Raw genomic sequence first — 14680 nt, forward strand, 5'->3', positions numbered from 1 at the left:
TTTTTAGTTTTCAACTTTCACTTCCATAAGCTTTTGAGTTTCAGATTTTCTCCCCCTCCCCAAGACAGCATGCAATCTGATATAGGCTGTACGTATACATTCCTGTTAAACATATTTTCACATTTACTCATGATGTAAAGAAGAATTAGAACTAATGGGAGGAACCACGAGAATGAAGAAACAAAACAACAAAAGAAAAGGAGAGCAAATTGTATGCTTCGATCTGCATTCAGACTCTGTAGTTCTTTCTCTGGATATAAGTCTTTTGGAGATGTCTTAGATCCTTACTTCCTTCTTGGCATCTTAAGAAATATCGACATAACCTTGTTTTTGTGGCCTCAGCCTCACTAAGCCTCCCTCCCCAATTTAAAACAAGAGAAAGGAGGAGGGGAAAAACCAGCCGGCCAGCCTGGTCACCAGGAAGCTGCCAGAAAGGCTCCCCGATCTGTGGGCCGAGTTTGGGGCAGCTGCTGTCCTGCCCAGGACTCTGTGGAACAGATCTGGGTCACTGGGATCACCGCTTTGTCCAGCCATTGCCTGGTTGTCTGAGGGGCTTCTGAGGTGGGCCTGAGGTTTTAGGTCCTTCCTTTGCTCCTCCTTTACAGATCAGAAAGCTCTTCCCTCTCCTTTATCATGCTTTCTCTAACCCCTGTCCCCTCCTCACTTGTTTCCTTGCTGAGTTTGATGTCTTAAGCACCCCAGACTCTGTGCATTCCTCCCTCCCTTGTCTGGTTCAGGATCATGGAATACCCATTCCACACACCCTTCCTCCATGCTGTACACTCTGCATCTCCTCTCACTTATGGGAAGCAGCAGGCTCTGGCCCCTTCTTCTTCCTTTCTACACTAAGTGCATTCCTTTCCCATTCCCAGGACCTCTGTTTTTCTTATTTAACTCCCTCAGTAGAGAGCTGCGTAGCACAGTGATAGAGGGCTAGGCCTCGAGTCAGGAAAACTCGAGTTCAAATCCTGCCTCAGATACTTTCTGGCTATGTCACCCTAAACAAGTCCCTTAGCCATGGTTTACCTCAGTTTTGTTGTCTGCAAAAGAGATAAATAATGGCACCTCCCTCCCAGAGGTGTCAGGATAAAATGAGGTGATATCTGTGAAGCATTTCATAAACCTTAAAGTGCTATAGAGATATACTTAACTGTTATTAATACTCTTTGAAGACATTAAGATTCTGAAGAGACTGTGGGATGTCTTGGTTTGGTTTTGGGGTTTTTTGTGTGTATGAAATGCCCAATAGTGTGTGTTTGTTCCTCGAGGTAATAAAGAACCGCTGGAGTTTATTGAAAGAAAATGACATGATCACACCTTTTTTAAGAATATCACTTTGTTGTGGATGAGGAATTAGGGAGGGGAGCGACATGAGTCAGATAGACACTTATGAGAGGAGAGAAGTTACATCTCCCATCCTCCCCTACCCATATCTTCCTCAAACTTAGTGTTTCTACTGAGTGGGACTAAGGAAGGGGAAGGGTCTCCACAGTATCACTAGCTCTCATCTCATCTGGACTTACCCAGTTCATCACCCTCTAACCCAGTCCTTGACTTTCAGCTAAAAGAATGGCAGTCAGGGCATCTAGATGGCGCAGTGGATAGAGCTCCAGCCTTGGAGTCAGGAGGACCTGAGTTCAAATCCAGCCTCAGACACTTGACACTTACTAGCTGTGTGACCCTGGGCAAGTCACTTAACCCCTATTGCCTCACCAAAAAGCCAAAAAAAAAAAAAAGAAAAGAAAAGATTGGTAGTCACCAGTTTCCATATGATCTGTCTGAGGTTGCCCGGATACCCAAGCAGTCAGGCATTGGTGACAGAGTCTTTTCTATAGTGATTGACAGGAATTAGTGCTGATCAAGAGGAAAAGTGAGATAGAATGAAAACAGACCTGAGAACCTCTCTGGCCACATTTCCAGATGCCTTCGTTGTAAGACAGCATTTGTGGTAGAAAAGAGGCTTCCATCACTATACGCGGTCATACTGATTTCTAGCTCTTATTCCATCATGTCTGACTGTCATTCACAGTGGGGTGCATGCCACCAGCCTGGGGACAAGGGGAGGCCTGTGTAACTCATGCTCCAGCACCTTTAAGTCACTCGGCAGTCAGTCTGCAAGGATTGAGTGGGTACCTGTCTACTGGTGCCAGGCACTGGAGACAGAGACAAAATTTAAACCACCCTTACCCTCTTTGCGCTTACCTTTTGTCAGAGGAAACAGTATGTACGCATGAGTGTGTGCAGGGGAACCTCAGAAGAGAGGGAAGATCAGGAAATGCCTTCTGTGAGCTGAGCTCTGAAGACTAAGAGTTCCCAGAAAGGGAAAGGGGGTGAGGAGGGAGGGCATTCTGTGTATGAGGGTCAGCCCGGGCAAGGGTGCAATGACCAGGGTAGAATGCTCTATTTATGAGGAACCAAAACCAACCGAGTTTAGCTGGGACGTGAAGCCAGGCAGGTCGGCCCAGTTTGCCAAGGGCCTTTGATCTGAGAGGAGATGAGGAGTCGCTGGATAAGTAAGGGGGATGACAGAGTCACCTGGGCAGCCGTGGGGAGAATGGATTGGAGAGGGATGAGACCAGAGGCAGAGCTGCCAGTACAGGCACTGCTGTAGATAGTCCAGGAAGATGGTGACGAGACCCTGAACGAGGGGAGTGCTGCACGAATGTAGAGAAGGCAGTGGTTGAGAGATGTCGTCGAGGTAGAATAGACAGATGGGGGGGGCAGTGAGAGAGTGGAGAGTCAGGGGTGGCTGGAAGGATGCTGCTGCCTTCAGCATAAACAGGGAAATTTGGAAGAGGGATGGGTTTGGGGGTGGGGGGGAGATAAGTTTTATTTTGGACATGTTGAGTTTGAGATGTCTACAAAACATCTATAGAACTTTAAAATATCCAAGTCAGTGGGTTGTAACTGACTGAAATCAAGATATAGACCAGGGCTCTCTGTGAGGATTTTAGAGTCGTTTGCAGGGGCAGCTAGGTGGCGCAGTGGATAGAGCACCAGCCCTGAAGTCAGGAGGACCTGAGTTCAAATGTGGCTTCAGACCATACACTTGACACTTACTAGCTGTGTGACCCTGGGCAAGTCACTTAACCCCAATCACCCAAAGAAAAAAAAAGATTAAATTATAGAGTCATTTGCGCCTCGATGGTAATTGGATCCATAGGAGCTGATCTGGTCACCAAGAGAAGAGGTGTAAAGAGCAAAGACAAGGAGAGATCAAGACCTGGACAGAAAAAGCCACTTTGGGGTATAAGTATACTTATGTGATAGGACATGGATGAAGAACTGTTCATTAAAGGAGACTGAGAGGAAAGGAGAACCAGCAAAGAGAAGTGTCTGAAGACCTCAGAGAGGATGAAATATCCAGGAGGAGTGATGGAGTGATTCACAGGGTGAAGGTGCCAGGAGGACACGAAGGACGAGGAAGCATTGGTAACTGGAGAGCTGCTTGAGGTGAATGATGAGAGCAGGAGCCAGATTTCTAAGGGACAAGGACTGAGGAAGTGGAGATAGCAGAGAGAGCTTTTGGGGGCATGTGAAAGGGAGAAGAGCTGTAGGACAGGGGTGTGAGAGGGGTTGGTTGGTTTGTTTTAGGAGGAAGAGACCAGGGTCTGTGTAGACAGGACGAAGTGAGCCAGTGCCCAGATTTGTGAGGAGTGGGTCAGCTTTGCAGAGAAATCTGAAGATAGTGGGATCAGTGGGGAGAAAGGTGCCCGAGGGTGTGCGAGGCCTCTGTTCCCTCCCTAACGTAAGAGGTGCTGCCCGCTGCTTGCAAGGTGAAGGGAGAGATGAGAAAAGGCAGGGGCCAGCTGATAGGAAGACCACAGGATTTGGAGTCTCCTCAGATCTGAATTCTGTCTCTGCCACTTAGGACCTCTGTGGCCTTGAGCAAGTCACTTCCCCTGTGTGGGTGTCCCTTTCTTCATCTGTCAAGTGGGAGGTTGGACTAGGGCATGTCTTCGGTTCCTTCCAGCTCTTAAGTCCTGGTAATAAGTGCTTATTCATTCTGATTTGGTGTTTCCTGTGTATGAAATAGGAGTTTATGAAGGGTGTCCAGAGGCTTTGTCCTCTGCGAGTCCAGTTCGGTTAGGGAGGCTAAACAGTTGCTTTTGGTGACTTGAGGCTTGCTATAGGACTACCTTGCTGAACTTTCGAGGAGCATATTGAGCCTGACTGTCCCATAGAGAGGGTTATAAATAAAGCAAGTGTCCTCTTTGCTTCATTTCCCAAACAGTTGGCACCTGCTTCATGCAGCGCACCATCCTAGGTACTAGCATGGTAGACAATTTGGCTAAGACTGTTTCCCTCCCAAGAGCTCATAGTCATGGCAGGTGAGTTCACTAGGTGAAGCCTGAGAAGAGCAGCTCGTTACTGATTGGGGGGATCAGGGAAGGTCTCCTGGAAGATGATGACCTTTTGAGTTGAAATTTAGAAGATGGGTCGGTAATAACAAGCAAATAAATGATGAGTAGGCACATAGGAGGAGAAATGACATTTCCAGCATAGGGAGCGAAGAACAGGCACAGGGATGGAAGAATATATTGTTTCTTCAGAGAGCAGCCCAGCTTAGCTGGCCCAGAATTGGGGAGGGGGGAAATGAAGGGCTAAGGCCCAAAATGTAGGCTCATGCCAGGTTATGGAGGCCTAAACTAAATTTTGGGCATAGGATTTGGAGTTAGTAAATAATGGGGCCCTTGGTGACGGTTTTGGAGTAGAGACTAGGAATCTGTCCAGCTTTGCACATAGAAGAGATGATTCTGGCATTGATGGGGGATGGTGGTGGGTGGGAGACATCGGGAGCCTACTGCAGTAATAGAGGTAGATGGGAATGAGGGCCTGTGCTGGGGCGTAGCTGAGCACGTTGCAAGGCTAGCGTTGACAGGATTTGGTCAGTGGTTAGCAGTGAGAGGTAAGAAAAAGGCAAATGTGGTGAATGAAAAGTTGGAACTTTCGGAAGCCAGGTCCAAGCCTATGACTGTCATTGATAGGACTATTGAAACCACAGCCCATATTGGCTGGTGTTAGCAAGAACAAGCCCAGATTTGCAACAAAAACTCTTAGCACAGTGTTTGGCACAGAGTTGACGATAAACATTTATCGACTGATTGATAAAGGAATTCTCTCCATGTCTTTACCAGGCACCGCCAGGGGCATACGTCTTGGCAGGAGTTACCTACCTGAATGATCCTTGGGGTGGGGAGGGCAGGGCTATACACATGGGAAGAGGAGAGTCCTCTCTTTTGTAAGCTAATAGGTTCCAAAATTTAGTAAGCCAGGAAGCATGGAAGTCCAGAAATTTAAATCAAAAAGAGCAGTTGCTATAGTGGGTCGAAGTCATCCTGACAATGGCACCAGGCATTGGTACAAAATCACAGAGTTCAGCATTGTAAGGGTCCAAGCTATATCTGAAATACTCCATTATACTGTAACTGATGGCCACTGACAAGTGGTCATTTCATCTCCTTTGAAAGACCTCCAAGGAATAAAGTAACCCATCCCATGTCCCACAGCAGCCTATTCATGAACAGCTTGAATTTTTAGAAAGGTTTTTTGACCTCAAGCTTCTTTTTAAACTTCTGTACCTTGTTCCTGGTTCTGCCCTTTGGGGCCTACTCCCTGTCTGGGTGGAAGCCTTCCAGATACCTGAGGACATTTGAGTTCTCCTGAGTCTTTACAAAGAAAAACATTCTCATTCCTTTAGTTTGTTCATCTGCCATGGATGGCCATCCAGGCCCTCAGCTATCCCGATCACCCCCTCCTCTTGGACACCTGATGCTTCATCATTGTTCTCCTTAAACTTTGGTGCCCAAACTAAACACAGCCCTCCAGATTGGCGTGGCCAAGGCCAGAGGACGGTGAGGTGAGGACCATCGCTCCTGGAGTTCACAGGAGCCAAGGAGGTTGGGATCTCAGAGAGTCCTCACTGCTGGCTCACGGAGCTTCCTAAGACCCTCCAGCTTTTCAGACAGATCCTGCTTACCTGGGTCTCCCCTGTATTCGGAGAGTGGATTTTTGGGAAGCCCAAGGGTAATACTTTACACTTCTCTTTAATGATATTTCATCTTAACAGATTCAGTTTAATGCCTTAGCCTGCCACAACCTTTCCTGACTGTCATCCTGGATGTGTTAGCTATCTCTCCTTGCTTCTTGTCATCTTCAGATTTGATTAGCACGCCTCTTGGGCCTTTCTCCAAGTCATCGATAAAAATGTTAAACAGCACAGGGCCAAGCTCAGATCCCCAGGGCACTGCCTAGTAACAACCACTCTTGGAGTCTGGCCATTCAGCCAGTTCTGAATTAATCTAATTGGATTACCATCTAGTCCACATCTGTCCACCTTTTCCACATGTGTGGTATGAGATCAATGCTTTGCTAAACTCTGTAGGCCTGCTATGCTAGACCAGCCTACTCTGATAGGAAAGACTGCCCTGCTGAAGCCTCGTGATCCATCCCAGAATTTTCACCTGAAGAGTAGGCGTGCTCACTGGCCTCCAGTTTGTCGACTCCCCAGCCCACGACAATTCTCCCGATTTTTTCCTATTCTCTAGCGTGGTTTAGTGATCGCACCTGCTCATTCATTTGGGCCGGCTCACTAGAAGGCATCAAGGGCAGCTAGGTGCTTTAGTCACCCGTTGAGTGTCACTTCCTCAGTGATTGTTTTTCTCTTACTCTCCTTGGTGAAGAAAACAGATGTAAAATAGTGATTGAGCAGGTCCGACTTCTCTTTGTTGTGGTTTATCATCTTTCCATCCACTCCAGGCAGCCCTCTGATCCCTCAAGTTAATCCTTTTCTGCATGTCTTAAAGAATTTTATTTCTTGTCCTTGACTTGCCTCATGCACCTCAGCTTGTTCTGAGCTTTAGAATTCATGGCACTATTCTTACAGGATTGTGCCCTGTTTTTGTATTCATCCTCTATTACCTATCCTCTTTCTCTCTTCTGAGGGGTCTTTAGCCTGGGTTAATGAGTTCCCTGTGTACCTATCAGTAACTGCAGACAAACCCCCTTTTTCTTCCTCATTAGAATTGTTTTTCTTTGTCTTTAGAATTTCATTCCTGAGTTTCCCATCCCTTCTGGGCTCACTTCCCCTGAACCACCTAGGGTACATGTCAGACTATGTTTCCTCTCCTCTATCACTATTTCTGACCTGCCACTGATAGGGGAGAGAATACTTCTCACCAGCCCTTCAGCCACCAGCTGATTAGCCTCTTCCCTCGAGGCCCCCCCCCAATCTCCGTAGCTCTTGAAGGCCATCTTCTTTCTCAGGTATGGCATGATTTCCCATCACTATGAAATCACGCATATCTGCGAGTGTCTGAAAGGAGCTTTTACGCTACAGTGAAAACACTAGGACAAGGGTTTCTGGGAACAATGCACACAGCCCTCCCAGCTTCTCATTTCCCTTTGCTCAGAACCCCCTCGTTCTGCAGTGTGGTTTATTTTTCTCTAAGGAGTAATTACTGTAAGTGTGCCTTTGTTTCAAATTAACAAGCATTTATTAAGCACCTGCTATGTGCCAGGTTTGGGCAGCTAGGCGATGCATTAAATAAAAGTGCCAGAGTCAGGAAGACCTGAGTTCAAATCCAGCCTCAGACACTTCCTAGCTGTGGCCCTGGGCAAGTCACTTCACCCTGTTTGCCTCAGTTTCCTCACCTGTAAAATGAGTTGGAGAAGGAAATGGCAAACCACTGTGGTATCTCTGCCAAGAAAACCCCAAATGGGGTCGTGGAGAGTCAAACATGACTGAAATGACTGGACAACAACAAAAATGAACCAGATGCTGTGCTGAGCACCAGGGATTCAAAGAAAAAAAAAAACCAGTCTCTGCCCACAAGGAGCTTCCAATCTAACAGGGCAGACAACATGAAAACACTGATGTACATATGAGATATATAAAGGATAAACTGGAGATACTCTCAGAGAGAAGACGCCAGCATTAGGAGGATCGAGAAAGGATTCTTACGAAAGGTGGGATTTTAGCTGAATCTCAAAGGAATCCGAGGTTAATTCTAGTGCTTTCCTTCTGTTTGATAAGCTCCAGTTTATCCAATCCGTATCTCATTTGTACATAGTTGATTGCAAGTTGTCTCACCTGTTAGACTGTGAGCTCTTTGAGGGCAGGGGCTGTCACTGTTCTTTGTCTCTCCAGGAGGTTAGCACAGTACCTGGCCCCTGGTGCAGTGCTTTTTGACTGACTGACTGACTAAGGAAGGAGGACACAGGGAGGGGGACAGCCGGGGGCAGCCTGTGAAGGTTCCCAGGATCTGGAGGCGGAGCTTCTTGTGGGAGGAATAGCGAGCAGGCCAGTGTCGCTCCATATCTCCTTCCTCTTGGTTTCTCCAGTTCACCCAGGATGGTCTTGTGCAGGTAGTAGGCACAAAGAAAGATTTCTTGAGTGAATACATCAAAACTCTTTGTTAAAGAGGTTTCTTATGGTGTCTCCTTATTTTTTTCCTTAGTGCTCCTGAAGTTCCGTACAGATAAAGGGCGGGACCCTCAGTCGGATGCATACGGTGAGGATTCCGAGTTGTTGCTTCAGATCCGAAATGATCTGCTCGAGTCCCTGGGGGTGAACCCTGATCTGCTTCCTGAAGACTTTGTCAGGTGGGTCTCTCCAACATCTCCCATCCCTCAGACCTCTCTCAGGCCCCAGCCCCCTTAGCTCCCAGCATCCTGTGAGGTGAGAGAAGATGCCATTTCACAAGTGAGGGGTAGAGTTTTACTCACGGTCCCATTAGTCTCAGAGTCAGGATTCAAACTCAGGACTCCTGATTCCAAACCCAGAACTCTTTCCACTACACCCACCAGTCATCAGGCATTTATCAAGCAGCACCTGTGTGCCAGGCACTGTACTAGTGCTGAAGACACATACATAGAAATGAAACAGTCTCTGCCCTCTGAGAACTGGTACTCCATCAGGGGAACCAATATGTACTCATATGTGTAGATTAAAATATACATAGAACTTAACATAAGGTAAGTAAAACAAATTTAATTCCAGATTTGTACCACATTTGGGCTGAACAATACATGGTTTGTGGGACATAACCCTGGAAGAAATCCAACCGGACCGTGGTTGAGGCGCCTGCCCACTAGTGGACAAACAAGAAGTGTTACTTGTGGAGGGCAGTCTTGATTTGGGAGAGCTGTGGCCCATCGAGCAGTTTTTGTTCAGAGAAAGGAAATTCCTGGAGCTGACAGGCTTTCATTCTACCCCCTTCTCAGCTCCGTTCTCCTTGGCTTGTGTTTAATTGGACCAGGTTGTGTTCTAGGCAAAGGGAAGGGGATGAAGAAGAGGAGGGAGAGCTTGGCTCTCTGTGATTTCCCTCCTCTAAGGGCGGTCTCCCTCAGTTCAGCAGTGGGGTCCTTGTGAGGGTGGCAGCATCCTCGGATGCACTTCAGAAGTCCCCCCATCTCCCTTCTGCCTTCGATGAGGACCTCCTCCAGACCCCAGGATGTCCTGTCATTACAGGTCAGCCTCAGGACCAGCAGTGGCCTTGAAGCAATTTATTCCTTTAGAACCACTGCCTTAGAAGGAATTAAAATCTATGGGGAATGATGAAAATAAGAGAATTTTTGGATATGAAAAAAAGGAATTTAGAAAGTACTCCTTGCCCCCACCCCTATCATTTTGCAAATAAACAAATTCCCATGAGGAGAAGAGACTTAGCTGAAGTTATCTTACTAATTAGGAGCACAAGCCAGACAGTGCTTTCTCCACTGTGGTGTTATAAGAAATTCACCATAAAAATCATGCACAAAGAGGCCTTTGACAGTCTTTTTGTGCAAGTTCCTGGCTTTACGGTGAGGAGGCTGGCCTGAAGGAGAGAGATTGTTCCAAGGTGATTCACCTCAGTAACAGCAGGGCTATAGCCAATATCCAGGTCTCTGGGCCCTCATGGAAGGATTCTTTGTCATTTGAAATCTCTAAATAGTCTTGAGAAGAACTTTGACAAGCCTGCCGCTTGGACCCATCACGGAGATTATACACTTAGCAAAAGAGTTGAACGATTTCCCATTTTTCCCTTTAAGAGTCCTCCAGTGGCTCATCCAGGCAGGAAATGTCCCTGAGGATAGGGCAGTGTGGCCTCCGGCCCATCCTTGCCTGGGTGACCCTGGGCAAGTCACGTATCCTGTCATTGCTCCAGGCAGCTCTCCGGGTTTCCTGAGGAGAGCAGGGAGCCTGTCCCAAAAGATGGTTCCCAAGGCTAATGGAGTCACTGGTCAGGATCACAACCAGGGGAAGGGAGGAAATGGTCTGCAGTGAGAGGGAGTATATTTAGAAAAATAACTAAAAGTGTAAAAAACTAAAAGATCAGGGGGTTTTTTTGGCGTTAGGTCTCTCCCAAGTTGGGAAGGCTTTGTGAATGGCACGGTTGATAGAATCCCTTTCTTCCCTGGCCCAGCCTCTCTGTGCTCAGGCAGCTCGTCAGGCCACGTGCAGGGAGATGCATTGTTGAGCCCCATCAGCCCTCAGGCAGGGCCTGATCTGGCGCAGGGAAGACGGGCACTAAGTGAGAGTGGGTCCTGAGGCAGAACTCACACTCCTGGCCCCCCATCAGAGGGACGCCGGAAAAAGCAGTTAACAAGAAAGATGTCCTTGCAGGTATCCTACAGATGGACACACTCACCCTGAGCTGTAGTAGCTGAAGAGAAGGCTGGTTTAGCCGATGATGATGCACAGTCTTCAGAAGGAGTCTGTCTTTCTCTTTGCTATTTTCTCTTTCCCTCTTCTGTTCTCCTCCTCTTCCTCCTCCTCTTTTCCCTGAAAAGGATAAGGGAGTGGCCAGGTAGGGTGCAGGGGAAGGAGCCAGAAGGTAGAAGATTCTGTGACCAGGCGGCCTGGTGAACACCCAGCCCACGCAAGAGGCCAAGGTCTTCGACCCCGCCCAGCCTCACGGGAGCCTGGCTCGGACTTGGGGTCTCCTGGGCATCCTGGTGCCTGCACAAATGAGCTGTTATTGGCTCCCCTGGGGTTTTCACTTAGAGCCTGGGGGACCTTAGCATTTTTCCAGGTAATTCACTTGTGTTTTCAGAGGTAATGAATAGGGTCAATTTACCAGGGACTTAGGAGGCTGGAGGCACCGTTCTTGCATGCCCAGGGGACCTGTTTTGTTTTCTTGTTGTCTCCCGTTCCTTTTGGCTAAGATGACTTTGTTGGTCATCTTGCGTGCTGGTGATTTTAGCCCCTTTCTCTTCAGGTTGACAGGAGACCGTCTGAATGGAGGGCCTGGACCTAGCTCTGCCCCCCGGACATTAGACACATGACTTGAGCTGAGAAAAGGGTATTTTCCCTATTTTCTTGCTCTAGTGAATTTGCTCTTTATTAGTAAGGTCTCATCATTAACTTAAAAAACCTGTTGGGAACTCAGTAACCTTCCTGGTGCCGAGGGCTGGCCGAGCCCCTGATTCCTGGGATGTTGTTGGAAGAGATCTTTGCCTTGGGGGTTCCCGGTGATCTTAGGAAGTGAGCAGGCTCTGATTCCGGGCACTCATTTTTGTGTAGGCAGTGAGGACAATTTCCTGTGTTCGTATCTTGGTTTCAGCCCCCATGCAAACCTTCCTACATGTTAGCACAGGCCTGTTCCTTGGCATTTGTCCATGAGGAGCATATAGAATCCGCTCCTGACTCTGTGCTGAAGAGAATGGTGAGAATGTGACCGGGGCATGGAAGCATCTGAGACTGACAGGGCCTTATTTTTAGGAGGTGCTGGCAGGGGGCGGGGGCAGGGGTGGAGGTGGGGGTTGGGGGAGGAAGAGATGGAGAGAGAGAGATCAGGAGACTTATTTGTTAGTTTGTGTTAAAGGTGTAAGTTGTGAAAGAAATCCCAGCAGAGTTCCCAAGTCTTCCCCCAGCATCTCCTAGCCCTTGGATTGGGTTGGCTTTTCACAATTAAATGTCAGTTCATGCTGCTGCTTGGTCAGAGGCATGGTCTCTTGAGGGGAACCTCTGCCTCACGTCTCTTTTGTTTTCCCTTTCCTTTAGCTACTGCTTCTCTGAGATGGCACCAGTCTGTGCAGTTGTTGGTGGGGTGCTGGGACAGGAAGTTGTCAAGGTAATTAATATATGAATGTATTTTGAGAGTTATCTAGCTTGAAGAGAAATGAATGTTTCCTTGGGTCTTGCCTAATGTCCACCACAACTCTCTGCTCTGCCCTCCTTCGGCCTTTATGTGCACAGCACCAGTGTCCTCAGCATGCACCATGGTCATTTTTGTGTGATGAAGAGGGCGTGGCAGAGAAAAAGAACTGTGTGGGACCCAAAACAAGGACCTCCTGGTGGCTTTTCTTGGGCCACTCAGGGATTTGTTCATTTCTTCCTCAGAAGAAGAAAATTACATAAATATTGATAATAACACTTCTCCCGTGACTGTTGATAGTAGCGAATGACTAAATGAGAGTGTGTGTGTGTGTAAGATTTCAGCGCATCCAGGATTCCTAATTCACCAGTAACAGCTGACATTTTTGGAATCCTGGGTGCCCCAAATTCAGTGTCCTTTTTCATGCTTATTTTTCAGCTCCTTTGTTCAGTCTTTACCGGAGGTGTTTATTTTCCTTTGCCTTAGCTCTACGTCACATCTATGCTCCCTGAATCCACATTCCTTTACTGAAGCTTTGTGTTGCCCATCCTTTGCCCTCCTGGCATATGGTCCATCTTGTCATTGGCCTTCTTAAACTGTGGCACCCCAGACTGCCCCCTTACTCTCGGGGTCTGGTCGGGACGTGGGGACTGTCTCTCTCCACACTCTTAAGATTTCATGAGCAGGAGTGAGGAACGTGGAGAGGACAGAAAAGTGCATGTGCTGGAGTGGTGAGGGCCGCCCATCTTTGCCAGCCTGTCGAGGCTGTGCCCTCTGGCCCTGGCTGGCCAAGGCTTCAGGAGCCTGGCAGAGACAGCTCTCCCCCATAACACTCCTTAGGCTTGATCAGGTTTTCCATTCTCTACCCAGAGTGGTGCCCTTGCCCCCTCTGTACGTGACAGTGTCTCTCTGTCTGGTGCCCATCTCTTCACCGGCCCCTCCTGCCTACTCTGACAGCTGTCGGCTCGCGTCCTGTTTCTGTTTACCCCAGATGGCCAGAGTACTCCACATTCTTGGCCCGGGGTGTGTTTGGAATCCCTTCCTGCCCCATCCTCTTTACCTCTTGCCCCCTAAGTCTGCTGTCTTGTGGAGCTGTCCCTGACCATCCCCGCCCCCATCATGCCAAGCCCGTTTCCTGTACCCTTGGCAGCTCAGGCTCTCCAGTAGGCCTCAGTACCCCAGGGAGTCCTTTGTGTACTTCAGAGCCTCATGTAAATGTGAGGTGCTGTTATGGCCAGAGTTGGGGTGAGAAGGTGGGATAAGTGGGCTTCCCCTGGGCTCAGAGAGCCCCAAAGTGTTAGAGCTGGACAGGAATGTAGGAACATTCCAGTCTAGCTGGGTCCCTCTACAGAGAACACAGACTCAGTGGCAGCCAGGTGTCGTTGACGCACTCCTGAGGCCCTTGTTCTCTGCACTGCCCAAACTGGGGTGCAGGAGTCTGCCAGCAGATGCTACTCTCCCCCTCATCCCTCCCACATTCAGGCACTCACTCACCTGAAGGGTGGCGGCTGGCCTGCCGCTTTAATGTCTACCTTGAGGCTAGCTCTGTCTCTGGCATCTCTGAGAAAGCCACTTGAATGTGTCCAGAGATGGGAAACTCACTTCACAATTGGAGTTGTTAGAAACTTGCCACCCCCGCTGTCTCCCTGGAAGTTTTCCAGCCGTGGTCCTAGTTGTGTCCCTGAGCCCGCAGGTTTTCTGAGTGAAGGGACAAGCCAGTTTCTCTGTAGAAGGCCCTTGAGGAGAAAACTGACCCGTCCCTGCCCGCATGTGAGAGAGCCTCATTTTTCATCTTTCACTTCTAAATACTAAAGTGGAAATTGTTTTTCTGACTCCCTCCTTAGGCCCTGTCTCAGAGGGACCCTCCTCACAACAATTTCTTCTTTTTCGATGGCATTAAGGGAAATGGGATTGTCGAGTGTCTTGGTCCAAAATGAAAGCAAGCCTTGGGCCCCTGGATGATGACCTGCAGACTGCCATCGAAGTCCAGGCGCAGCCCCTCCCCAGTGCCCCAAAGAGGAGAGGCTTCAACATTGGGATTCAGCAGATGTGCTTCTTGCCGTCATTAACAGATGCTGGTCGATGCAAGGGGGCTTGGAGATTGACTGTTAGTGTCTCAGCACGAATCCATGCCATGTTTGTCCTCCCTGGGTAGAGGTCACCTACCCCAGCCAGGCTTTCTTCCTTTGTTATTGTTCTTGGGAGCTTCTCACCACCCCCACCTTATTCCCCACCTGAAGTCATGGGCAGAGCAGTCTGGCTTCAGGTGGGGAATAAGGTTCCAGATTTAGGCAGGTGCCCTTGGGCAAGGCACAGGAAGGGAGGGCACCAGGACCTGGCACAGGGCTTGGCAGTTTAGTTTAGAATCTCTTTGTTAGAGTCCAATTTAAATTGGGGCTTGCTCCTGTTCTCTTAAGAGTCAGTCACCCACAGAGTAGGACATCACTCTCTTTGGCTTCCTAAAGGGATCATTGTAACTGACTAACAGTTGGAAGCATTTTGAGGAAAATCTAATTTAAAAATCATCCCTCAGAAAGGCCGAGCCCAGTGCCTGCTACTGCAGGCATTATTATATAAGCTAGCAGAATCATTCACATAAC

General features: G+C 48.4%; 1 protein-coding gene across 1 annotated transcript in view; it reads left to right on the forward strand.

The window, feature by feature from the left end:
• LOC114031018 (SUMO-activating enzyme subunit 1) overlaps positions 1–14674 on the forward strand; it is a 58212-nt gene extending 43538 nt beyond the window's left edge. The window contains exons 8-10 of the mRNA XM_027846015.1: positions 8460–8604; positions 11987–12056; positions 13925–14674. Of these exons, the coding sequence (XP_027701816.1) occupies positions 8460–8604; positions 11987–12056; positions 13925–14017 (308 nt within the window). The 3' untranslated portion in view covers positions 14018–14674. The remainder of the gene's footprint in view (positions 1–8459; positions 8605–11986; positions 12057–13924) is intronic.
• Positions 14675–14680: the final 6 nt, after the last annotated feature.

This window comes from Vombatus ursinus, unplaced genomic scaffold (assembly GCF_900497805.2).
Source record: "Vombatus ursinus unplaced genomic scaffold, bare-nosed wombat genome assembly UNPS02015030.1, whole genome shotgun sequence".
In the NCBI taxonomy this organism is placed as follows: Eukaryota; Metazoa; Chordata; class Mammalia; order Diprotodontia; family Vombatidae; genus Vombatus; species Vombatus ursinus.